This window comes from Rana temporaria, chromosome 8, assembly GCF_905171775.1.
Source record: "Rana temporaria chromosome 8, aRanTem1.1, whole genome shotgun sequence".
NCBI lineage: Eukaryota > Metazoa > Chordata > Amphibia > Anura > Ranidae > Rana > Rana temporaria.
Window position 1 is genome coordinate 4,169,419 of NC_053496.1, and position 26,190 is coordinate 4,195,608.

Here is a 26,190-nt window from a genome sequence, read left to right on the forward strand (position 1 = left end):
TATCACACTATGGTCTCTCTCTCTCTATCACACTATGGTCTCTCTCTCTCTCTATCACACTATATGATCTCTCTATCACACTATGGTCTCTCTCTCTCTATCACACTCTATGGTCTCTCTCTCTCTATCACACTCTATGGTCTCTCTCTCTCTATCACACTCTATGGTCTCTCTCTCTATCACACTCTATGGTCTCTCTATCACACTCTATGGTCTCTCTCTCTATCACACTCTATGGTCTCTCTCTCTCTATCACATTCTATGGTCTCTCTCTCTCTATCACACTCTATGGTCTCTCTATCACACTATGGTCTCTCTCTCTCTATCACACTATGGTCTCTCTCTCTCTATCACACTCTATGATCTCTCTATCACACTCTATGGTCTCTCTCTCTCTATCACACTCTATGGTCTCTCTCTCTATCACACTCTATGGTCTCTCTCTCTCTATCACACTCTATGGTCTCTCTATCACACTCTATGGTCTCTCTCTCTCTATCACACTCTATGGTCTCTCTCTCTCTATCACACTCTATGGTCTCTCTCTATCACACTCTATGGTCTCTCTCTCTATCACACTCTATGATCTCTCTATCACACTATGGTCTCTCTCTCTCTATCACACTCTATGGTCTCTCTCTCTCTATCACACTCTATGATCTCTCTATGGTCTCTCTCTCTCTCTATCACACACTATGGTCTCTCTCTCCCTATCACACTCTATGATCTCTCTCCCTATCACACTCTATGATCTCTCTCTCTCTATCACACTCTATGGTCTCTCTCTATCACACTCTATGGTCTCTCTCTCTCTATCACACTCTATGATCTCTCTATCACACTATGGTCTCTCTCTCTCTATCACACACTATGGTCTCTCTCTCTCTATCACACTCTATGGTCTCTCTCTCTATCACACTCTATGGTCTCTCTCTCTCTATCACACTCTATGGTCTCTCTCTCTATCACACACTATGGTCTCTCTCTCTCTATCACACTCTATGGTCTCTCTCTCTATCACACTCTATGGTCTCTCTCTCTCACACTCTATGATCTCTCTCTCTCTCTCACACACACACTCTGTGGTCTCTCTCTCTCTATCACACACTGTGGTCTCTCTCTCTCTCTATCACACTCTATGGTCTCTCTCTCTATCACACACTATGGTCTCTCTCTCTCTATCACACTCTATGGTCTCTCTCTCTATCACACTCTATGGTCTCTCTCTCTCACACTCTATGATCTCTCTCTCTCTCTCACACACACACTCTGTGGTCTCTCTCTCTCTATCACACACTGTGGTCTCTCTCTCTCTCTATCACACACTATGGTCTCTCTCTCTCTATCACACTCTATGATCTCTCTATCACACTATGGTCTCTCTCTCTCTATCACACTCTATGGTCTCTCTCTCTATCACACACTCTATGGTCTCTCTTTCTCTTTCTCACACACTCTATGGTCTCTCTCTCTCTTTCTCACACACTCTATGGTCTCTCTCTCTCTCTCTCTCTCTATCACACTCTATGATCTCTCTCTCTCTATCACACTCTATGGTCTCTCTATCACACTCTATGGTCTCTCTCTCTATCACACTCTATGATCTCTCTCTATCACACTCTATGGTCTCTCTCTCTCTCTCTCTCTATCACACTCTATGGTCTCTCTATCACACTCTATGGTCTCTCTCTATCACACTCTATGGTCTCTCTGTGTATTTCCTCCTCTGTACACACAGCGAGAAGTCCCCGCCCACCTCCGGAGGAATATTCAAACCCACCAATAGCCGCGGCCCCTGATATGAGTGTCCTCCAATGAGAAGAGGAGGGCGGGGCGGACGGTGTGGCGGAGGATTTGAAGTCATGATGATGGCAGCGGAGGGGAGGATGGAGTGTGAGCGGTGAGTCGCCCGATACATTGTATATACATTGTACGGGGATCGGATCCGGGATCTTTCTCCTCTCCGTAGATCGGTGTGCTGGTCTCTGTAGTCCCCGGATGTCCGCACACACCGGAGCCCTTCTCACCGATCTGAGAATATATGTATTTTGGGGGCGGAGTTATATAAAATATTAGCTTACTTTTTGTAGCAATGTACCGAATATCACCAATAATAATAATAATAATAGCCCCCCTCACCCCCTGTGTGTGTGTTTGTCTGTGGGTTGTGTCTGCAGGGCATTGCACCTACATCACAAGGGGGCGAGTCCCAGCCCCCCTGCAGACTATTCCCCCCCCCCCCTGTGTCTGTCTGTGGGTTGTGTCTGCAGAGCATTGCACCTACATCACAAGGGGGCAAGTCCCAGCCCCCCTGCAGACTATTCCCCCCCCCCCCCTGTGTCTGTCTGTGGGTTGTGTCTGCAGAGCATTGCACCTACATCACAAGGGGGCGAGTCCCAGCCCCCCTGCAGACTGTTCCCCCCCCCCCCTGTGTCTGTCTGTGGGTTGTGTCTGCAGAGCATTGCACCTACATCACAAGGGGGCAAGTCCCAGCCCCCTGCAGACTATTCCCCCCCCCCCCCTGTGTCTGTCTGTGGGTTGTGTCTGCAGAGCATTGCACCTACATCCATCACAAGGGGGCGAGTCCCAGCCCCCCTGCAGACTATTCCCCCCCCCGGGTCTGTATGGGGGGTGCAGGCTGAAGTCCATGGACTATAAATGTGTCTACATCCACCAGTCCTCTGAAGAGCGATCTGCACCCTCAGAGGTGAGTGACAGGCGGTGAGGAGGTCCCCCCCCCCCCCTCAGCCACGTACATTGCACACGTTTGCGCTTCTTTCGTTTGCCCCCCCCCCCCTTACTACATCAGGGTCCCCAGTCGAGTGTCCCCCCCCCCTCGCTTACATCAGGGTCCCCAGTAGAGTGCCCCCCCTCGCTTACATCAGGGTCCCCAGTAGAGTGCCCCCCTCGCTTACATCAGGGTCCCCAGTAGTTCCCCCCCCCTTCGCTTACATCGGGGTCCCCAGTAGAGTGTCCCCCCCCCCCCCCCCGCGCTTACATCAGGCTCCCCGTCGAGTGTCCCTCGCTTACATCAGGGTCCCCAGTAGAGTGTCCCCCCCCCCTTCGCTTACATCGGGGTCCCCAGTAGAGTCTACCCACCCCCCTACATCAGGGTCCCCAGTAGAGTGCCCCCCCCCCCCCCGCGCTTACATCAGGGTCCCCAGTAGAGTGTCGTCCCCCCCCGCGCTTACATCAGGCTCCCCGTCGAGTGTCCCTCGCTTACATCAGGGTCCCCAGTACAGTTCCCCTCTCCCTCGCTTACATCAGGGTCCCCAGTAGTTCCCCCCCCCCGCTTACATCGGGGTCCCCAGTAGAGTCTACCCACCCCCCCTACATCAGGGTCCCCAGTAGAGTGCCCCCCCCCGCGCTTACATCAGGGTCCCCAGTAGAGTGTCCGTCCCCCCCCCCCCTCGCTTACATCAGGCTCCCCGTCGAGTGTCCCTCGCTTACATCAGGGTCCCCAGTACAGTTCCCCCCCCCCCCCCCCTTACATCAGGGTCCCCAGTACAGTTCCCCCCCCCCCCCCTTACATCAGGGTCCCCAGTAGAGTGTCCCCCCCCCCTCGCTTACATCAGGATCCCCAGAAGAGTGTCCCCCCCCCTACATCAGGGTCCCCAGTAGAGTGTCCCCCCCCCCTCGCTTACATCAGGATCCCCAGAAGAGTGTCCCCCCCCCTACATCAGGGTCCCCAGAAGAGTCTACCCTCCCCCTTTCTTACATTGTGTTTTTGCTTGGCACAGCATAGAGCAGACAATGCAAGGATAAGGGGAGGAGCTGTGTGGGGGGGCGTGTTTTTGCTTGGCACAACACGGGACCGACAACTAGAGTTGCACGATACCAATACTATTATCGGTGCCAATACCAAACAATTCTATGAGTATCAGTTCTTGTTAAAAACGCTCCAATGCTTAATCCCACTACCCGTTGTATCTATTGGGCCAGGCATCCTTCATAACTGAAGCATTGCAACCTGTGTTTACTATACTTCGGTTTATGAATGGAGAGGAGCCTCTGTCTCCTCTCCATTCATCTTCAGTGCAGCTGAGACGACTGGGAGTGTCCTCACTCCCTTTCCCTGTCTCAAAGGGGAGATATGTTTCGACCCCCTGATCTCTCACCAAAGCCCCACCTAACATAAATAACGGCCCAGATTCAAGAAGCACTTGCGCCCGCGCAACCATAGGTTACGCAGCGCAAGTGCTGACTTGCTCCGGTGTAACGAGTGCTCCTGATTCAGGAACCTCGTTACACTGACTGCAGGCTAAAATCTGTGCGGCGTAAGGCTCTTATGCCTCGCAGATTTTAGGCTGCATTCTGGCGGGGGCCGCTAGGGGGCGCTCCCATTGTGTATCAGCGTGTAGTATGCAAATTGCATACTACCACTGATTCACAAGCTTGCGCGGGCCCCGCGCAAGCCAGGTACGGAGTTTCCGTACGGCTACTTTTAGCGCAAGGCTGCCCCTTCTAATAGCAGGGGCAGCCAATGCTAAAGTATAGCCGCCGCTCCCGCGCCGTGAAATTTGAATTTCACGGCGTTTGCGTAAGTGAAACGTGAATGGCGCTGGACGCCATTCACGTTCACTTAGAAGCAAATGACGTCCTTGCGACGTCATTTGCCGCAATGCACGTCGGGAAAGTTTCCCGACGGAGCATGCGCTGTACGCTCGGCGCAGTAGCGCGCCTAATTTAAATGATTCCTGCCACCCCGGCGGGATCATTTAATTTGCGCGCGCTTACGCCGGGCAAATTTGCCGGCGCGCCCTCGCAATTCACGGAGCTACTGCTCTGTGAATCGAGGGCAGCGCAAAATATTTGCGGGGGGCGCAGGGCAAAATCGTTGCCCTGCTTCCCCGCAAATATCGCGCAATTCTACTTGAATCTGGGCCAATGTTAATGAAAAAAAAATAATTCTTACACCGTCCACCTAAAAGAAGGCATTGTAAAAAAAAAATAATAAGAAAAATGTATTAAATTGTAAAAAATAATATTTATTGTAAAAAAATAAAAACTACTGACACAGTCCACGCCTCATCAGTGCTGCACATTGGCGCCACGGTCACATGACTAGTGTTGAGCGGAATACGCCATATTCGATTTCGCGATATATCACGAATATATAGCCGAATATTCGTGAAATATTCGCTAAAATCGAATATTCGTGATATTTAAAAAAAAAAAAAAAAATTGCGAAATTTCGCTAATGCGAATTTATTGCGAACATTTTGCGAATTTTTTTTTTTTTTTCTGATTGGCTCTGATGCAAAAGAAGGGTGGAGAAAGTATTTGCGAATATTCGGAAATCGAATATTCGCGAATACTTTCTCCACCCTTTTTTTGCATCAGAGCCAATCGGAGTTGTCAAAATCTCGCAATCAAATTCGCATTAGCGAAATTTCGATAAAATATCACCAATATTCGATTTCAGAATATTCGAGAATACTTTCTCCGCCCTTCTTTTGCATCAGAGCCAATCAGAAAAAAAAAAAATAAAAATTCGCAATAAATTCGCATTAGCGAAATTTTTCAATTTTTTTTTTTTATATTCGGAATAGCGAATATTGGCCGCGAAATTCGAGATATTCGCGAATACTCGAATATGCCATATTCGAGCCGAATATTCGCAATACGAATATTCGTGAGCAACACTACACATGACACAAAGTATCGGTATCAGCGAGTACTTGGGGGGGCGGGGCATATCTGTACTCGATCTGACAAAAGTGCTACCGACAACACAAGTCAGAGGAGAGGGGGCGTGTCTTTGCTTGGCACAGCATGAGGCCAACAATACAAACCAGAAGGGGAGGGGCTACGGAGGCGTGTTTTCGCTTGGCTCAACACGTTTTATATAGCGTAACGCTTTTTTTTGTTTTTATGTGGTGAATTGCAGGATTTTGAAATCCGTCTGACTGTTTTTTGAGGTTGAATTTTCAAAGCAGCAGTGTTCTGTCAGATCAGCAAACCTGTGAGATCAGTAGGTTTGCCGCGGCTTTTAAAATTCAACATGAAAACAGTCGGATTTAAAAAAAAAAAAAAAAAAACTGTACAGTATTACATTATTTAAGGGGTTAATAAAGGAAAAAAAAATGTTTCATTAACCCCTTCCATACCAGGCACTTACGCACCTTCCCGCCCAAGCCAATTTTCAGCTTTCAGCGCTGTCGCACTTTGAATGACAATTGCGCGGTCGTGCTACACTGTACCCAAACAAAATCGGCGTCCTTGTTTTCCCCACAAATAGAGATTTCTTTTGGTGGTATTTGATCACTTCTGCGATTTTTTTTTTTTTTTTTTTTTTTTTTTTTTTTTTGCGCAACAACTAAAAAAAGACTGAAAATTTTGAAAAAAAAATGTTTTTATTTTTTTCTGTAATTTTTTTTGTAAATAAGTTTTTCTCTTTCAATTATGGGCACTGATGGGCACAGATGAGATGGCACTGATGGACATCGACGAGGTAGTACTGACGGGCACAGATGAGGTGGCACTGATGGGCACTCATGGGCGGCACTGATGGGCACTTATGGGTGGCACAGATGGGCACTGTGGAGTGGCACTTATGGGCGGCACTGATGGGCACTGTGGGGCGGCACTGATGGGCACTGTGGGGCGGCACTGATGGGCACTGTGGGGCGGCACTGATGGGCACTGTGGGGCGGCACTGATGGGCACTGTGGGGCGGCACTGATGGGCACTGTGGGGCGGCACTGATGGGCACTGTGGGGCGGCACTGATGGGCACTGTGGGGCGGCACTGATGGGCACTGTGGGGCGGCACTGATGGGCACTGTGGGGCGGCACTGATGGGCACTGTGGGGCGGCACTGATGGACACTGTGGGGCGGCACTGATGGACACTGTGGGGCGGCACTGATGGACACTGTGGGGCGGCACTGATTTACTTATGTTGCCAGTCAGTGCCCATTTGGGCACTGATTGGCATCTTTTTTTTGGCATCTTTTTATTTTTTCTCAGACTTTTTTCAGACTTTTTATTTATTTATTTTTACTTTTTTGGGGGGGCACTCCCTGGTGGTCCAGTGTGGGGATCCGAGGGGGGGCTGCGTTGATAAACAATCAGCGCGGAACCCCCCTGTCAGGAGAGCCGCCGATCGGCTCTCCTCTACTCGGGTCTGTCAGATGCGAGTGAGGAAGAGCCATCAACGGCTCTTCCTGTTTACATCGTGATTGGACACGGCTGATCACGTGGTAAAGAGTCTCCGTGAGAGACTCTTTACCTAGATCGGTGTTGCGGGGTGTCAGACTGAGACCCCGCACCACTGATCGCCGCGATGCGCCCCCGGGGGCGCGCAGCGGCTCAGAATCCTGAGGACGTCATATGAGGTCCACTCAGGATTTTACAACCACTTTGCCGCCGTCAATCTGTCATTGGCGGGCGGCAAGGGGTTAAAATAACAAACCTGTTATACTTCCCTCCACTGTGCATATTAAATATATTAATGTTGAATTTTTAAAAAGCGGTGGCGAGCGTGCTGATCTCACAGGTTCGCTGATCTGACAGAACACCACTACTTTAACCGCTTAAGACCCGGACCTTTAGGCAGGTAAAGGACCCGGACAGTTTTTGCGTTTCGGCACTGCGTCGCTTTAACTGACGATTGCGCAGTCGTGCGACGTGGCTCCCAAACAAAATTGGCGTCCTTTTTTTCCCACGAATAGAGCTTTCTTTTGGTGGTATTTGATCACCTCTGCGGTTTTTATTTTTTGCGCTATAAACAAAAATAGAGCGACGATTTTGAAAAAAATTCAATATTTTTTACTTTTTGCTATAATAAATATCCCCCAAAAAAGATATAAAAAATATTTTTTCCTCAGTTTAGGCCGATACGTATTCTTCTACATATTATTGGTAAAAAAAATCGCAATAAGCGTTTATTGATTGGTTTGCGCAAAATGTATAGCGTTTACAAAATTGGAGATAGTTTTATTGCATTTTTATTAAATTTTATTTTTTATTTTTTTTACTACTAATGGCGGCGATCAGCGTTTTTTTTTTTTCGTGACTGCGACATTATGAAGGACACTTCGGACAATTTTGACACATTTTTGGGACCACTGTCATTTTCACAGCAAAAAATGCTATAAAAATGCACTGATTACTGTGAAAATGCCAATTGCAGTTTGGGAGTTAACCACTAGGGGTCGCTGTAGGGGTTAAGTGTGACCTCTTTTGTGTTTCTAACTGTAGGGGGCGTGGCTGGATGTGTGACGTCATTGATTGTGGTTCCTTATATTAGGGAACACACGATCAATGACGCTGCCACAGTGAAGAATGAGGAAGCTATGTTTACACACAAAAAAAAGGACGCCAATTGTGTTTGGGAGCCACGTCGCACGACCGCGCAATTGTCCGTTAAAGCGACGCAGTGACGAATCGCAAAAAGTACTCTGGTCTTTGACCAGCAATATGGTCCGGGGGTTAAGTGGTTAAAAAAAAAAAAAACACCCCTGTCCCCACGAGCTCGCACGCAGCAGTGAACGCATACGCAGGTCACACCCATATATGTAAATGGTGTTGGCACCACACATGTGAGGTATCGCCGCAAACATTGGGAGCGAGAGCAATAATTCTAGCGCTAGACCTCCTCTGTAACTCTATACTGGTAACCTGTAGAAATGTCTGTAGCTTTGCCTATGAAGATTTTCAAGTACCGTAGTTTGGTGCCAAGTGTGCGCAATTTTCAGGCATGACATGTTGGGTATCAATTTACTCGGTGTAACATCATCTTGCATATTGTACAATGTTTATATATACATTTATTTTTTAATCCAAAAACGCTTAAAAAAAAAAAAAACTATTAAAATTTAAATATATATTCTCCATTTTGACTTTTAATCGTTTTTTTTTTAAGCGCTTTTGGATTAAAAAGAGTGAAAATCTGAAGAAAAATGCATCCCTAGAAATTCTTCAGTCTTCTCACTGGTCTGTTGCGGTGTAACGCAGGCCTCGACAAAATCCGGGCGCCAGGTTGCAATTGCGTCAAGAAATTGTGACCTGGCGCCCGCCGGTAATTGAGGCCGCGGCTTTGCGGCCTAGAAGGCCGCAAGGCCGCGGCCTCAATTACCGGCCGTCGCAGGCCCGCGCGGCGAGGGAGGTGGGGGCGCACGGAGGCACAGGATCCTGTGTCTCCGTGCTCCCCCACCTCCACGCGATCGCGGCGGCCGGTAATTAAAGCCGCGGCTTTGCAGCCTTGTGATGGTTCAAGCTGCCTTCTGTGACCTGGCGCCATCTGGTGGTGGCCGTTTGCATTAAAAGTAAAACAGCAGTTCTAATGTGTGTTTTTTTTTTACTTTTTTTCACTGCCATCTCCTTCCCTCTAATTAGAACCCCCAAACATTATGTATATTTTTTTTATTCGAACACCCTAGAGCAGGGCTCGACAAATCCCGGGCGCCAGGTCGCCATGGCGACTAGAAATAGGGTCCTGGCGACTTGGCTTGGAAGGCTTTTTTTTGTGATCTGGCGCCATCTGGTGGTGAGCCGTTGGTATTACAAGTTATTACCACCAGATGTGTAAGCTGGCGCCATCTGGTGGTGGCCGTTGGTATTACAGGTTAAGCATTACAAGTTAAACAGTAATTCTAATGTAATTTTTCACTATTTTCACTGCCATCTTCTTTCCTCTAATTAGAACCCCCAAACATTATATATATTTTTTTTATCCTAACACCCTAGAGAATAAAATGGTGATCGTTGCAATACTTTCTGTCACGCCGTATTTGCGCAGCGGTCTTGCAAGCGCACTTTTTTGGGAAAAAATTACACTTTTTTTTTAATAAAAAAATAAGACAACAGTAAAGTTATCCCCATTTTGTTTTAATATTATGAAAGATAATGTCACGCCGAGTAAATTCATACCCAACATGTCACGCTTCAAAATTGCGTCCGCTCGTGGAATGCCGACAAACTTTTAACCCTTTAAAATCTCCATAGGCGACGTTTAAAAAATTCTACAGGTTGCATGTTTTGAGTTACAGAGGAGGTCTAGAGCTAGAATTATTGCTCTCGCTCTAACGATCGCGGCGATACCTCACATGTGTGGTTTGAACACCGTTTACATATGCGGGCGCTGCTCACGTTTGCCTTCGCTTCTGCACGCAAGCTTGGCGGGACGGGGCGCTTTCCTGGCTCCTAACTTTTTTAGCTGGCTCCTAGATTCCAAGCAAATTTGTCAAACCCCTGGTGTAACGCACCTCCCCATTTAAATGCATTGCAAACGTGGCAAAAATGTAGCTGCGTTGCATTTTAATGCGTTTTTTTGAGTCGCATGACCTTTGAAAATTTGCAATTTTTATTTTTTGTGGGAGGGGGTGCAATGATAACTTTATAGCGTGTGTCTTGTGAGTAGTACAGCGGTTCTATTTGCTGTGTGATGATTTGCGCGGTGCCGTTATACCCGCGTCCTGTATCCTGACACCTGATGACCTTCTAATGATTGACGGAACGCTTGTTATGAGGAAGTTCCTCATAATCCGCCTTCTGTATCCTCCAGAAACGATCTTCTATAGGACAATGCCTGCACAAAAAAAAACAAAGTGAAAGCCGCGCCTAATGTGTTTCTTCTGCATGCCGTGGGCGGAGTCCGGAGAATATTTATTATGGTGCTCGGTGACGGGAGCTGTCAGGCCGGCTGTAGTCTTTCTGGCAGATACTTAGGCCCAGATTCTCAAAGGCGTTACGACGGCGCAACACCATTAGCGCCGTCGTAATTCCTCATCTGGCCCCGGGTATCTCTGCGCCCGATTCTTAGAATCAGTTACGCATAGGTACCCATTAGATCTGACAGGCGTAAGGCTCTTACGCTGTCAGATCTTAAAAGCAATTTTTTTTTTCCCGCCGCTAGGTGTCGCATCGTCGTTTTCCCCGTCGTCTATGCAAATGAGGTAATTACTCGAGATTCCCGAACATACGCGCGGTCGACGCTGAGAATTTACGTCGTTTCCGTAGCGTATGTGACGCGTAAGGTTGCCCCTGCTATTATGAGGGGCAACCAATGTTAAGTATGGCCGTCGTTCCCGCGTCGAATTTAAAAAAAATTACGTCGTTTGCGTAAGACGTCCGTGAATAGCGCTGGACGCCATTTAGGTAAACGTCTAAGCAAATGACGTTGGTGCGACGTCATTTAGCGCAATGCACGTTGGGTAATTTACCCGACGGAGCATGCGCAGTACGCTCGGCGCGGGAGCGCGCTTAATTTAAATGGTGCCCGCCCCATTTGAATTGGGCGGGTTTGCGCCGAGCGATTTAACGATACACCGCCGCAAGTTTACAGGTAAGTGTTCTGAGAATCAGGCTGTAAACCTGCGGCGGTGTAACGTAAATCGCATACGTTACGCTGCCCAGGAGCAACGTAAATGTATGAGAATCTGGCCCTTAGAGTGCCAATTATATAACGGAGAACAATGGCGGGATCTGAATCTTGACATCTAGTTGACTTGTTATAATTGATTCAGTCGGCGGCGTAATGCCAGGAAACGTTCGGGTCGTTTGAGCGCTGCTCTTGGGAACGCAACAAATGATTTACATTACATCACAATGACCTCCTGCAGAGTTGTACTTCCTCTCCAGGTGGTGGGTGTGGATTTTTTGGGGAATTATGTAATGGCGGGAGGTGACCTATTGTGGAAGCACAGTGTAGGGCCAACCGCGCAAGCTGGAGTGGCTGTAGGAACTGGTCTTCACTTGGACCAATGGAGGGCTGACAACACACGCTGGGGGAGGAGCTGGAGGGACTTGGCCAAATGGAGGGCTGACTGCAGGTTGGGGGGGGGGAGGATCTGTAGGCGTCTGCCTTCGCATGGTACAGCGTAGGACCAACAGCGCAAGCTGGAGGGGCTGTAGGGACTGGTCTTCACTTGGACCAATGGAGGGCTGACAACACACGCTGGGGGAGGAGCTGGAGGGACTTGGCCAAATGGAGGGCTGACAGTGCAGGTTGGGGGGGAGGATCTGTAGGCGTCTGCCTTCACGTGGCACAGCGCAAGCTGGAGGGGCTGTAGGGACTGGTCTTCACTTGGACCAATGGAGGGCTGACAACACCAGCCGGGGGAGGGGCTGGAGGGACTTGTCTTCACTTGACCTCACTTGACCCAATGGAAGGGTGACAACACAATTCAAAGGTGAGGGACTGTAGGGATTTGTCTTCACTTGGCCTAATGGAAGGCTGACAATGTAGGGCCGAGGGGAGGGTCTGTAGGGACCTGTCTTTACTTGGCACAGTGTAGGGCCAATAGTGCAAGTTGGAGGGGCTGTAGGGACTGGTCTTTACTGGGCATAGCACAGGTCCAAAAGCTCAAGCTGGAGGGAGTGTCTTTACTTGGCCCAATGCAGGACCAACAACGCAGGCTGAGGGGGGAGAGGCTGCAGGGATGTGCCCTCAATTGCACAAGGCTGATAACGCTGCCGCTGGGGGGGGAGGGGGGCTTGTCTTCCTTTGTGTAGTGCAGGGCCAACAATGCAAGCTGGAGGGTAATGTCTGTACTTTGCCCAAAGAAAGGTCAACAATGCAAGCTGGAGGAGAGAGGCTCTAGCGGGCTTGGTACAGCACAGGGCTGACAATGCAAGCCAGAGTGGAGGGGGCTGTAGGGGCATAATGAAGGGCCAACAACATAACAAGTGTAGCACCCTCTAGTGTGCTATTGGTGTAGTACGGGCAAATTTATTTGACTCATGGTAAGTGTGAGTCTGGGTCAGGGTTTAATCAAGGTCATGCTGGATGACTCACAAATGCAGGTCTCTGGTACCACCCCCTGGTTCTGGAAGTCTGGAGAAACTTCTAGAAGTTAGTGGGCGAGGAGGCCAGGAGGGTTGATCTGCACACTTGGGGGGAAACTGGCCAATCCCCAGGTGTGCTGTCCTGGCACGGTGGCTAGGTCAGCCTGTAAATTATAGATACCGTATTTATCGGCGTATACCGCGCACTATTTTGCCCTGAAAATCAGGGCAAAATCGTGGGTGCGCGATATACGCCGATACCCGCTTTCCCGCCACGAGTTTGAATACTGCGCCGGCATATAGTGAGCGCAGTACACTCGTGAATCTTCGGGGCAGACTCTGCGCCTCTCGCACTGACGTCCTGTGCGTACAGGACGTCAGCGCGACAGTTGCCGAGCCTGCCCGAAGATTCACGAGTGTACTGCGCTCGGTATATGCCGGCGCAGTATTCAAACTCGTGGCGGGGAGGACGCCGCAGAAGGACGCCGGACCCGCCGAAGAGGACGCCGGACCCGCCGAAGAGGACGCCGGACCCGCCGAAGAGGACGCCGGACCCGCCGAAGAGGACGCCGGACCCGCCGAAGAGGACACCCGAAGCCGCAGAAGGACGCCAGACCCGACGAGGGACGCCGCGCAAGACACCAAAACTGTAAGTACAAAAAAACTTTTTTTCCACAGGATTGGGGGCCACTTTAGGGGTGCGCGGTATACGCGGGAGCGCGTTCTAAGTCATGCTAGCAGGGGAGCCGGGTGGAAGATGGAGTGCTGAGGAGGTTGTTGGTGACCTGGGAGGGGTCTCGCAGTCCTAGGGGGAGACCCCCGTCTCCAGCATGGAATACATGTCTGAGGACTTAGTCATTCGACTTCTGTAACCTCCAGAAATGATTCTCTCTAGGACGATGCCTGCAGGATAAACAAGCCGCGCCTAATGTGTTTTTTTTTCTGCGCGCCGAGTTCAGTGACGGGAGCTGTCAGGCCGGCTGTAGACTTTCTGGCAGGTATTTAAGTTGTCAATTGTATAACCGCGAACAATGACTGCGGGGGGGCTGGAAATCTTGACATCTACTTTGACTTTTTATAGTGGATCAGTAGGCGAGATAATCGCAGGAAATGTTTGCGTCCTGTGGGAACAAATTGTATACATTACAATGACACAGTTGCGACTTTGCACTTGTCGATCTGCATTCTCACCTATGAAGGAATAACTTTTATTTATTTTTTTGCAAACTCTTTAACCCTTTTGCTGTCAGTCCACTTTTGTTATGCTTTTTTTTTTCCTCACACATTAACCGCTTAAGCCCCGGATCATTATGCAGGTTAATGACCGGGCCTCTTTTTGCGATTCGGCACTGCGTCGCTATAACTGACAATTGTGCGACGCGGCTCCCAAACAAAATTGGCGTCTTTTTTTTTTTTTTTTTTTTCCACAAAGAGAGATTTCTTTTGGTGGTATTTTGGCTGGCAGTTACAATTACTTTCAGGGGCATGATGGGACGTGTAGTTCTGCAACAGCTGGAGGGCCCCAGGTTGCCCACCCCCTGCTTTAAAAGGTTCTACAGGTCAACATTTACAGCGCCTCCAGAAAGTATTCACATCGCTTTCCTTTTTTCCACATTTTGTTATGTTGTGCCTTATTTCAAAATGGGTTAAATGAAGAATTTTGAGGAAAAATATTGAAAACGATCCCTCATAGTGACAACGTGAGAGAAGATTGTTTGAAATCTTTGCAAATTTATTGGAAAAAATCCCATGTACACGGGTATCGCAGGCTCCTCCCATGTACACGGGTATCGCAGGCTCCTCCCATGTACACGGGTATCGCAGGCTCCTCCCATGTACACGGGTATCGCAGGCTCCTCCCATGTACACGGGTATCGCAGGCTCCTCCCATGTACACGGGTATCGCAGGCTCCTCCCATGTACACGGGTATCGCAGGCTCCTCCCATGTACACGGGTATCGCAGGCTCCTCCCATGTACACGGGTATCGCAGGCTCCTCCCATGTACACGGGTATCGCAGGCTCCTTCTATGTACACGGGGTATCGCAGGCTCCTCCCATGTACACGGGGTATCGCAGGCTCCTCCCATGTACATGGGTATTGCAGGCTCCTCCCATGTACATGGGTATCGCAGTCTTTGCTCAAAACTTTGGTGAAGCCCAGCACTCGGTGTGCCCCATGCCATGCATACCCCTTAAATTTTTTATTTTTTTTTTAATGCAAAATAACACACATTTTTTTGGTAAAAAACAAAAGATGATGTTGCGCCGAGTAAATAGATACCAAACCTGTCGCGCTGTAAAAATGCGGATGCCCCGTTCTAGAATTGCTGCCCATGATCTGATGTTCGCTGTGATGCCTGAAGTGTGGCACAATCGCTCTTTGGACTGTTGCCCTCTAATTTTTTTTTTTTTAAATCACTTTTATTAATGTTACAAGAAATGTAAACATCCTTGTGATAGTAATAGACCAGGGGTCTTCAAACTACGAACCTCCAGTTGTTCAGGAACTTCAATTCCCATCATGCCTAGTCATGTCTGTGAATGTCAGTGTGTTGCAATGCCTCATGGGATGTGTAGTTCTACAACAGCTGGAGGGCCATAGTTTGAGGATCCCTGTAATAGGCAGTGACAGGTACTCTTTATGGAGAGATCTGGATCTGCTCTTAAAAGCAATCCAAACACCAAGATCTGTGTTTTCGGATGCTCTTGATATTTATTTATTTTATTTATTATTAATATTACATTTTTTATTGTTATTTTTTGTTATGGTGCCATTGACATCCTGGTAAACCATGAGTGATGTCAGATCATCAATTCCGGGTTACCATAGCGGAGAGCCATTTAAAGCCGATCCTGGCTTTCGTCGGCTTTTCCGACCAGCTGGGGGGGGACGTGTTGGCTGGTCGCTCCAGACTCCCGGTGGGACGGAAAAGCCAGAGCAAGCCATGGAGGGCGACAGGGACATTCCCACCGCCCCCCTCCCCCCTGTAAAAGCTTTCCAGCGACTAGTTGGCTGATAGGATTTATTTTACAAAAGAGCGGACTGCCGGCTCTAAAAAAAAAAAAAAAAATGGTACCAGGGCCTGCAGTTGTATATCATCATCCTGATATAACGATCCAAAGATCAGCTTTTGCAGTGTTGGGTGTTTTTTTTTTTTTTTCATTATGGGCCCAAGTCTTGAGAAATGGGGCTCGGTGGGGTTTCTGGACATAAAATGTCCTATTCTGGGCGGAATGACATGGTGACCTCTTACTTGGCCTCTCATGGAAATGGGACTAGTTGACTTTCATCCCTGGGAAATGGTGCTCAGTGGAGATTTTGGACATACAATATTCTATTGCGGTCGGTAATGGTGACCTCTTACTTGGCTTCCTGTTGACATGGGACTAGTTGACTTTAATCCTTGGGAAATGGCACTTGGTGTAGTTTTTGGACATACAATGTTCTCTTAGTTTTGGTCGGTAAGAGATGGTGACCTCTTACTTGGCTTCCTGTGGACATGGGACTACTGGAACTTAATTCCTGGGAAATGGTGCTCGGTGGAGAATTCGGACAAACAATATCCTATTGTGGTATGGTGACCTCTTACTTGGCTTCCTATGGACAAGTTGACCTTAATCCCTGGGAATTGGCGCTCGGTGCAGATTTTGGACAAACAATATCCTATTGTGGTTGATAATGGTGACCTCTTACTTGGCTTCCTGTGGACATGGGACTAGTTTACCTTAAAGTGGAAGTAAACCCCCCTATCATTTTCAGCCAAGGCGGCTGCCATCTTGGCCTTGGTTTACTCTACAACTGCCATGATGTTGCACATGTGATCAGTTATGACACCAGCCATTGGATGGTTTGACAGTTTGGTTAAGAGCACAACCAATGGCAGTGTTACATTTTCGTCACGTGCCAGAAATTAAACTATTTTAAAAACTGGTAAATGGATGGGTTTACTTCCACTTTTAAGTCCCAGCAAATGGCGCTCGGTTGAGTTTTTGGACATACAATGACCTATTGTGGTCGGTAATGGTGACCTCTTACTTGGCTTCCTGTGGACATGGGACTAGTGGACCTTAATCCCTGAGAAATGGTGCTCGGTGGAAAATTTGGTCAAACAATATCTTATTATGGTCGGTAATGGTGACCGCTTACTTGGTTTCTTGTGGACATGGGACTAGTTGACCTTAAATCCAAGAAAATGGTGCTCAATGGCGTTTTTGGACATACAATGTTCTAGTTTTGGTCGGTAAGACATGGTGACCTCTTACTTGGCTTCCTGTAGACATGGGACTGGTTGACCTTAGACCCTGGGAAATGGTGCTCAGTGGAGATATCCTCGGTGGAGATATCCTATTATGGTCGGTAATAGTGACCTCTTAGTTGGCTTTCTGTGGACATGGGACTAGTTGACCTTAAGTCCCAGGAAATGGCGCTCAATGTTTTTTTATTGGACATCCAATGTCCTAGTTTTGGTCGGTAAGAGATGGTATGTCCAAAAAACCCCATTGAGTGCCATTTCCTGAGACTTAAGGTCAACTAGTCCCATGTCCACAGGAAACCAAGTAAGAGGTCACCATTACCGACCACAATAGGATATTGCATGTCCAAAATCTCCACTGAGCGCCATTTCCCAGGGATTAAGGTCCACTAGTCCCATGTCCACAGGAAGCCAAGTAAGAGCTCACCATGTCCTAGTTTTGGTCGGTAAGGGACGGTGACCGCTTACTTGGCTTCCTGTGGACATGTTGACCTTAAATCCCAGGAAATGGTGTTGGTTGAGATTTTGGGCATACAATATCCTATTGCGGTCGGTAATGGTGACCTCTTACTTGGCTTCCTGTGGACATGGGACTAGTTGACCTTAAGCGACAGGAATTGGTGCTCAATGGGGTTTTTGGACATACAATGTCCTAGTTTTGGTCAGTAAGAGATGGTGTGTCCAAAAACCCCATTGAGCTCCATTTCCTGGGGCTTAAGGTCAACTAGTCCCATGTCCACAAGAAGCCAAGTAAGAGGTCACCATTACCAACGGAAATAGGATATTGTATGCCCAAAATCTCAAGCAAGCACCATTTCCTGGGAAGCCAAGTAAGGGGTCACCATCTCTTACCGACCAAAACTAGGACATGGTGACCTCTTACTTGGCTTCCTGTAGACATGGGACTAGTTGACTTTAATGCTTGGGAAATGGCGCTCGGTGTAGTTTTTGGACATACAATGTTCTCCTAGTTTTGGTCGGTAAGAGATGGTGGCCTCTTACTTGGCTTCCTGTGGACATGGGACTAGTGGACCTTAATCCCTGGGAAATGGCTCTCGGTGGAGATTTTGGACATGCAATATCCTATTGTGGTCCGTAATGGTGACCTCTTAATTGGCTTCCTGTGGACATGGGACTAGTTGACCTTAAATCCAAGAAAATGGTGCTCAATGGCGTTTTTGGACATACAATGTTCTGCTAGTTTTGGTCGGTAAGAGATGGTGACCTCTTACTTGGCTTCCTGTGGACATGGGACTAGTTGACCTTTAAGTCCCAGGAAATGGCGCTCGGTGGAGTTTTTGGACATACAATGACCCATTGTGGTGGGTGATATGCCAGGAATGTGCATGGGTTGTATATTCTCTCCATGCCTTGTACGCGGCTTCGTCCTCGGCCGTCTCCTTCCATATAAATGCCGAAGATTTCTGCTCTCCTGTAAGACCTTTTTTTTTTCTCTGTCTTGTCTCGTCTTCGGAATTGTTGCCCCCCCCGATGATCCCTAATCTATGTTTTAACCATCTTTTCTTATTCCTCTGTAGATGAGTGTCTGTCTGCGGTTTGAGAAAGTTATTTGTTTTTTTACTTTTGATGGAAGACGTTACGTTGTTGCATTTTGGGATAATATGTTGAATTTGGAAAAGCTCACGTTTGTTGGTTTTTAGATTTGTTTTCCGCTAACCGTAAGACCACTTCAAAGCGGCCCGCGCCTTCTCTTTTGTGCGTCCCAATGTTCTCAAAGTGTTTGCCGTGTGTGCGATCCCTTCTATCGTTCGCTGCTATTTAGTGAAGTAATTTCTTACTCTTGTCAATGGCGTCCTTTGTTGTGTTTTTTTACCCTGCGGCGGGAAGGGTCTCTGGTAAGGTCGCAGGAAGGGCCGTGCGTGCCGCTGAAGTTTTTAGGACTAACCTCCGGCACAATACACGACGGATTCAGAGAGCTTTCTGTTCTGAGCTATAAAAGAAAAAAACGGTAACATTGTAAGACTGTTTTTAACATTAATGCTCTTCGTTTTCTGTGCCGTTTCTCAAAATCTCGTTATTTTATTCCGACGTATACGTTGCACATTTTATGTGTTTGTAGACCACACAGCAATGTACGTTCTACACTGATAAACCATAACATTCTGACCCATTGATGGGTGAAGTGAATAACATTGATTATCTCGTTTTTACAATACGTGAGATATGTAGGCAGCAAATGAACATGTTGTCCCTGAAGTTGATGTATTGAAAGGAATGGGTGAGGGTAAGGATTTGAGGGACTCTGACGAGGACCAAATTGTGATGTCTAGACGACGGGGTCGGAGCAAATTTAAAAACTGCAGCTCTTGTGAGATGTTCCCGGTCTGCAATGGTCACTCAGGACCAACCAAAAGTGGTCCAAGGGAGGAAAACCGGGCAGCCGGTGACAGGGTCATGGGGGGGGGGGGGGGGGGCAAGGCTCCTTTTTATGGAGGTGGAAAGGTTCCTTTTTTATGTAAGGTGCCATTTATGGAGGTGTGGGGAGGCTCCTTTTGATGGGAGGTGGGGCAGGGCAGAAGACTCTGATGGGAGGTAAGGCGGCGGAGCAAGACTCTGTTGATGGGAGGTAAGGTGCGGGGCTCTGTTGATGGGAGGTAAGGGGGCTGGGGGAAGAGACTGTTGATGGGAGGTAAGGCGGGGGGACGAGGCTCTGTTGATGGGAGGTAAGGCGGGGGGACGAGGCTCTGTTGATGGGAGGTAAGGCGGGGGGACGAGGCTCTGTTGATGGGAGGTAAGGCGGGGGGGGGGGGCTCTGTTGATGGGAGGTAAGGCGGGGGGGGGGGGGAGGCTCTGTTGATGGGAGGTAAGGCGGGGGGGGGGGGGAGGCTCTGTTGATGGGAGGTAAGGCGGGGGGGGAGGCTCTGTTGATGGGAGGTAAGGCGAGGGAGAGGCTCTGTAGATGGGAGGTAAGGCGAGGGAGAGGCTCTGTTGATGGGAGGTAAGGCGGGGGAGGCTCTGTTGATGGGAGGTAAGGCGGGGGGGGGGGGGCTGTTGATGGGAGGTAAGGCGGGGGGGGAGGCACTCATAATGGGAGGTAAGGCAAGGGCGGGGGGGAGGCTCTGCTGATGGGAGGTAAGGCGAGGGCGGGGGGGAGGCTCTGTTGATGGGAGGTAAGGGGGCTGGGGGAAGAGACTGTTGATGGGAGGTAAGGCGGGGGGACGAGGCTCTGTTGATGGGAGGTAAGGCGGGGGGACGAGGCTCTGTTGATGGGAGGTAAGGCGGGGGGACGAGGCTCTGTTGATGGGAGGTAAGGCGGGGGGGAGGCTCTGTTGATGGGAGGTAAGGCGGGGGGGGAGGCTCTGTTGATGGGAGGGAAGGCGGGGGGGGGGAGGCTCTGTTGATGGGAGGTAAGGCGGCGGGGGGGGGGCTCTGTTGATGGGAGGTAAGGCGGCGGGGGGGGGGGAGGCTCTGTTGATGGGAGGTAAGGCGGGGGGGGGAGGCTCTGTTGATGGGAGGTAAGGCGGGGGGGGGGAGGCTCTGTTGATGGGAGGTAAGGCGGGGGGGAGGCTCTGTTGATGGGAGGTAAGGCGGGGGGGTGGCTCTGTTGATGGGAGGTAAGGCGGGGGGGGGAAGCTCTGTTGATGGGTGGTAAGGCGGGGGGACGAGGCTCTGTTGATGGGAGGTAAGGCGGGGGGACGAGGCTCTGTTGATGGGAGGTAAGGCGGGGGGGGAAGCTCTGTTGATGGGAGGTAAGGCGGGGGGGAGGCTCTGTTGATGGGAGGTAAGGCGGGGGGGGGGAAGCTCTGTTGATGGGTGGTAAGGCGGGGGGGGGGGAGGCTCTGTTGATGGGAGGTCTAGACGATGGGGTCGGAGCAAATTTAAAAACTGCAGCTCTTGTGAGATGTTCCCGGTCTGCAATGGTCAGGACCAACCAAAAGTGGTCCAAGGGAGGAAAACCGGGCAGCCGGTGACAGGGTCATGGGGGGGGGGGGGGGGGCAAGGCCCCATAAAAAGGAGCCGGAAAGGTTCCTTTTTTATGTAAGGTGCCATTTATGGAGGTGTGGGGAGGCTCCTTTTGATGGGAGGTGGGGCAGGGCAGAAGTCTCTGATGGGAGGTAAGGCGGCGGAGCAAGACTCTGTTGATGGGAGGTAAGGTGCGGGGCTCTGTTGATGGGAGGTAAGGGGGCTGGGGGAAGAGACTGTTGATGGGAGGTAAGGCGGGGGGACGAGGCTCTGTTGATGGGAGGTAAGGCGGGGGGGGGAGGCTCTGTTGATGGGAGGTAAGGCGGGGAGACGAGGCTCTGTTGATGGGAGGTAAGGCGGGGGGACGAGGCTCTGTTGATGGGAGGTAAGGCGGGGGGGGGGGAGGCTCTGTTGATGGGAGGTAAGGCGAGGGAGAGGCTCTGTTGATGGGAGGTAAGGCGGCGGAGGCTCTGTTGATGGGAGGTAAGGCGGGGGGGGGGGACTGTTGATGGGAGGTAAGGCGGGGGGGGAGGCACTCATAATGGGTGGTAAGGCAAGGGCGGGGGGGAGGCTCTGCTGATGGGAGGTAAGGCGAGGGCGGGGGGGAGGCTCTGTTGATGGGAGGTAAGGCGGGGGGGGGCAAGACTCTGTTGATGGGAGGTAAGGCGGGGGGGGAGGCTCTGTTGATGGGAGGTAAGGCGGGGGGGGGGAGGCTCTGTTGATGGGAGGGAAGGCGGGGGGGGGGCTCTGTTGATGGGAGGGAAGGCGGCGGGGGGGGGGGGGGAGGCTCTGTTGATGGGAGGTAAGGCCGGGGAGGCTCTGTTGATGGGAGGTAAGGCGGGGGGGGGGAGGCTCTGTTGATGGGAGGTAAGGCGGGGGGGGAGGCTCTGTTGATGGGAGGTAAGGCGGCGGGGGGGGGCTCTGTTGATGGGAGGTAAGGCGGGGGGGGGAGGCTCTGTTGATGGGTGGTAAGGCGGGGGGGGGGGGGCTCTGTTGATGGGAGGTAAGGCGGGGGGGGGAGGCTCTGTTGATGGGAGGTAAGGCGGGGGGGGAGGCTCTGTTGATGGGAGGTAAGGCGGCGGGGGGGGGCTCTGTTGATGGGAGGTAAGGCGGGGGGGACGAGGCTCTGTTGATGGGAGGTAAGGCGGGGGGGGGGAGGCTCTGTTGATGGGAGGTAAGGCGGTGGAAGGCTCTGTTGATGGGAGGTAAGGCGGGGGGGGAAGCTCTGTTGATGGGAGGTAAGGCGGGGGGGGGAGGCTCTGTTGATGGGAGGTAAGGCGGGGGGGGAAGCTCTGTTGATGGGAGGTAAGGCGGGGGGGAGGCTCTGTTGATGGGAGGTAAGGCGGGGGGGGGGGCTCTGTTGATGGGAGGTAAGGCGGGGGGGGGGGGAGGCTCTGTTGATGGGAGGTAAGGCGGGGGGGGAAGCTCTGTTGATGGGAGGTAAGGCGGGGGAGGCTCTGTTGATGGGAGGTAAGGCGGGGGCGGGGAGGCTCTGTTGATGGGAGGTAAGGCGGGGCGGGGAGGCTCTGTTGATGGGAGGTAAGGCGGGGGCGGGGAGGCTCTGTTGATGGGAGGTAAGGCGGGGGCGGGGAGGCTCTGTTGATGGGAGGAAAGGCGGGGGCGGGGAGGCTCTGTTGATGGGAGGTAAGGCGGGGGCGGGGAGGCTCTGTTGATGGGAGGTAAGGCGGGGGCGGGGAGGCTCTGTTGATGGGAGGTAAGGCGGGGGCGGGGAGGCTCTGTTGATGGGAGGTAAGGCGGGGGCGGGGAGGCTCTGTTGATGGGAGGTAAGGCGGGGGCGGGGAGGCTCTGTTGATGGGAGGTAAGGCGGGGGCGGGGAGGCTCTGTTGATGGGAGGTAAGGCGGGGGGGAGGCTCTGTTGATGGGAGATAAGGCGGGGGCGGGGAGGCTCTGTTGATGGGAGGTAAGGCGGGGGGGGGGGGGCAAGACTCCGTTGATGGGGGGGGGGGAGGCTCTGTTGATACGAGGTAAGGTGGGGGGGAGGCTCTAGTGATGGGATGGAGGGAGGGTCCGTTGATGGGAGGTGGGGCGTGGGTGGGGGGGGGGGGAGGCTCCGTTGGGGGGGGGGGGTGGCTCTATTGATGGGAGGTGGGATGGGGGGGAGGGTCCGTTAATGGGAGGTGGGGCGGGAGGGTCCGTTGATGGGAGGTGGGGCGTGGGCGGGGGGGAGAGGCTCCGTTGGGGGGTGGTCTGGTCTGAGGATTCCAAGAATAGTTTTAGGAACACAACCAATGAGTTTGAGGTGTTGACTTGGCCTCTCAGATTCTCCAAATCTCAATCCAATCGAGCATCTGTGGGATGTGCTGGGGGGGGGGGGGGAAACAAGACCAATCTGTGGAGGCCCCACCTCCTAACTTACAGGAACTGCTACTCATGGCTTGGCGCCAGATCCCACAGCATACCTTCAGAGGTCTAGTGCGCCCCCATACCCTTTGGGGGTTATAGTGGGTGGTCATCGTGTTATAGCTCATCGGTGTATAATGGACCCCCAATGGCCTAAATATATATATGAAAGAAGAATGTGTGGTCAGTAGGAGAGCTGAAGATGAAAGTGTCAATGGACTACGAGTGGGGTGGTTACTGCCGGGGTCGTCTTTAGTGTTGATTGGACCCTGGGCAAAAAAGTTCTGGGGGGGGGGGCAATTTCGCTCTCCTCCTGCTCTGAGACATACAATAAATATCAGCTAGACTTAAAATCAGTTTACTGTATCAGATCAGTGATTGCAATTGGTTGCTAGAGGTTACACCATATCATTACCACTTACTGGTTGCTAGAGATTACAGCATATCATTACCACTTACTGGTTGCTAGAGATTACAGCATATCATTACCACTTACTGGTTGCTAGAGATTACAGCATATCATTACCACTTACTGGATGATAGAGGTTACACCATATCATTACCACTTACTGGTTGCTAGAGGTTACAGCACACATTATGGCACACTGCTTAGTTGCTAGAGGTTACAGCACATGATTTTCTGTTTGGTTCCTAGAGGTTACCGTACAGTAATACTGCTCACTGGTTGCTAGAGGTTACAGCACATCATCTCTTCACTGCAGAGGGGCATGATATACATATGAATGCCCCCGTTATTTACATATAAACACATTGGCCCAGATTCAGTAAGCAATTGCGCCTGCGTAACCATAGTTACGCAGCGCAATTGCTGACTTGCGCCGGCGTAACGAGTGCTCCTGATTCAGAGAACTCGTTACGCCGACTGCAGCCTAAAATCTGCGTGGCATAAGGCTCTTATGCCACGCAGATTTTAGGCTGCATTCTTGCGATGGCCGCTAGGGGGCGCTCCCATTGTGTATCAGCGTATAGTATGCAAATTGCATACTTACGCCGATTCACAATGTTGCGCGGGCCCTGCGTACGCAAGTTACGTCAGTTGCGTACGGCGTCTTTAGCGTAAGGCTGCCCATGCTAAAAGCAGGGGCAGCCAATGCTAAAGGATACCCGGCGTTCCCGTGTCGCGACGTTCGAATTTTACGTCGTTTGCGTAAGTGAATCGTGAATGGCGCTGGACGCCATTCACGTTGACTTAGAAGCAAATGACGTCCTTGCGACGTCATTTGCCGCAACGCACGTCGGGAAAGTTTCCCGACGGAGCATGCGCTGTACGCTCGGCGCGGGAGCGCGCCTAATTTAAATGATTCCCGCCCCCGGCGGGATCATTTACATTGCGCGCGCTTACGCCGGGCAATTTTGCCGGAGCGCCCTCGCAATTTACGGAGCTACTGCTCCGTGAATCGAGGGCAGCGCAAATTATTTGCGGGGGCGTAGGGCAAAATCGTTGCCCTACGCCCCCGCAAATAATGCGCAAATCGTACCTGAATCCGGGTGATTGTCTGCAGGTGAGTCCTCTGTACACCACACTAGGGCAGAGCTGGGCAGCATTGGTAGCAGCACTTCACACTGAGATATCAGGGCACAGCACAGGACTAAAACTTCAAGGGAATTTAAACTGGGATAGTTGGAAAGTAGGAGGCAGCTGCTTTGGGCCTCACAGCAATGACAGGGCCCAGGGCAGCTGTCCCTTTTGCCCCGCCTTAAAGACGGGCCCTGTTTACTGCACTTGTGTGCGATTGAGACCCATAAGGGTGCCATTACCATTGGTGGACCTTTTTCTTCGTTGCAAATTCCAGCGGTGGCAGGACTCTACTAAGGGACGCCGGGGCTGGAAGGGGGTTAAGCAGGCGGTGATCTGTCCATACCAAAAATATGCTGCAAATGTTTTTTCCCGACATTGTTAGGACTTTGCTGTCAAATTTGGTAAATAAAGTTTTGATGCGATTTTTTTTTTTTTTTTTTTTTTTTTTTTTTTTTTTTTTTTTTTTCCCTTCGGCTTCTTGATTCTAATTTATTTTATTTATTTTCTTTCCAGTGATGGTTTGCGTAACATCGTCATCTGCAATGACGCTTCCTTGCGCAGCCAGCCCGTCATCTACAACCCGGACTTTTTCGTGGAAAAGCTCCGGCACGAGAACCCGGAGGTGTTCACCGAGCTGGTGGTCAGCAACATCACCAGATTGATAGACCTGCCCGGCACGGAGTTCGCTCAGCTGATGGGGGAGGTGGACCCCAAACTTCCCGGGCAGAGCGGGACCACCGCCTTCTTCAAGTCGCTCAGCTTTCTCAGACGGAAAGGTTAGTCGTCTTCTCTTGTATCTGATTCTAAAGTCCCGGGTTAAAGACTGATACAGGGGAACCTCGGAATACAAGGATAATGCGCTCCAGGAGAATGCTTGTAATCCAAAGCACTCGCATATCAAAGCGAGTTTCCCCATAGAAGTCAATGGAAAACGAAAATAATTTGTTCCCCATTGACTTCAATGGCATGCAATACCACATGTGGCCAGAGGAAGGGGGGGGGGGGGCAGTGAACCTCGGAAACGGTCGGAAAGGCCCGAGTCTAGTACGTGAATATGGATGGGCGTAGGTTACGTTCACGTCGTAGGCAGTGATTCGACGTATCTTAGGGAGTATTTTCGACGTGATTCTGAGCATGCGCACTGGGATGCGTCCACGGGACGGCGCAAGCTCCAGTCTATGGGCGGAGCCTGAATGTCATCAAATACAATACAACGCTCTTAACCCTATATTATATGTTTGGGGAGGCTCACCTTTTTATTGGTTACTGCCCCGGAGCAGAAGGGGGGGCTCCCTTTATTGGTTACTGCCCCGGAGCAGAAGGGGGGGCTCCCTTTATTGGTTACTGCCCCGGAGCAGAAGGGGGGGGCTCCCTTTATTG

The 26,190-nt window shown here is 50.8% G+C and overlaps 1 protein-coding gene across 1 annotated transcript; it reads left to right on the plus strand.

Moving 5' to 3' along the window:
• The first annotated feature begins 1,688 nt into the window (after window positions 1-1,688).
• ARHGAP19 (Rho GTPase activating protein 19) lies at window positions 1,689-25,591 on the plus strand. Its single transcript, XM_040321564.1, has 2 exons — window positions 1,689-1,900; window positions 25,324-25,591. The coding sequence occupies exons 1-2, from the start codon at window positions 1,815-1,817 to the stop codon at window positions 25,589-25,591; spliced, it is 354 nt and encodes a 117-aa protein (XP_040177498.1). The 5' UTR covers window positions 1,689-1,814.
• Window positions 25,592-26,190: the final 599 nt, after the last annotated feature.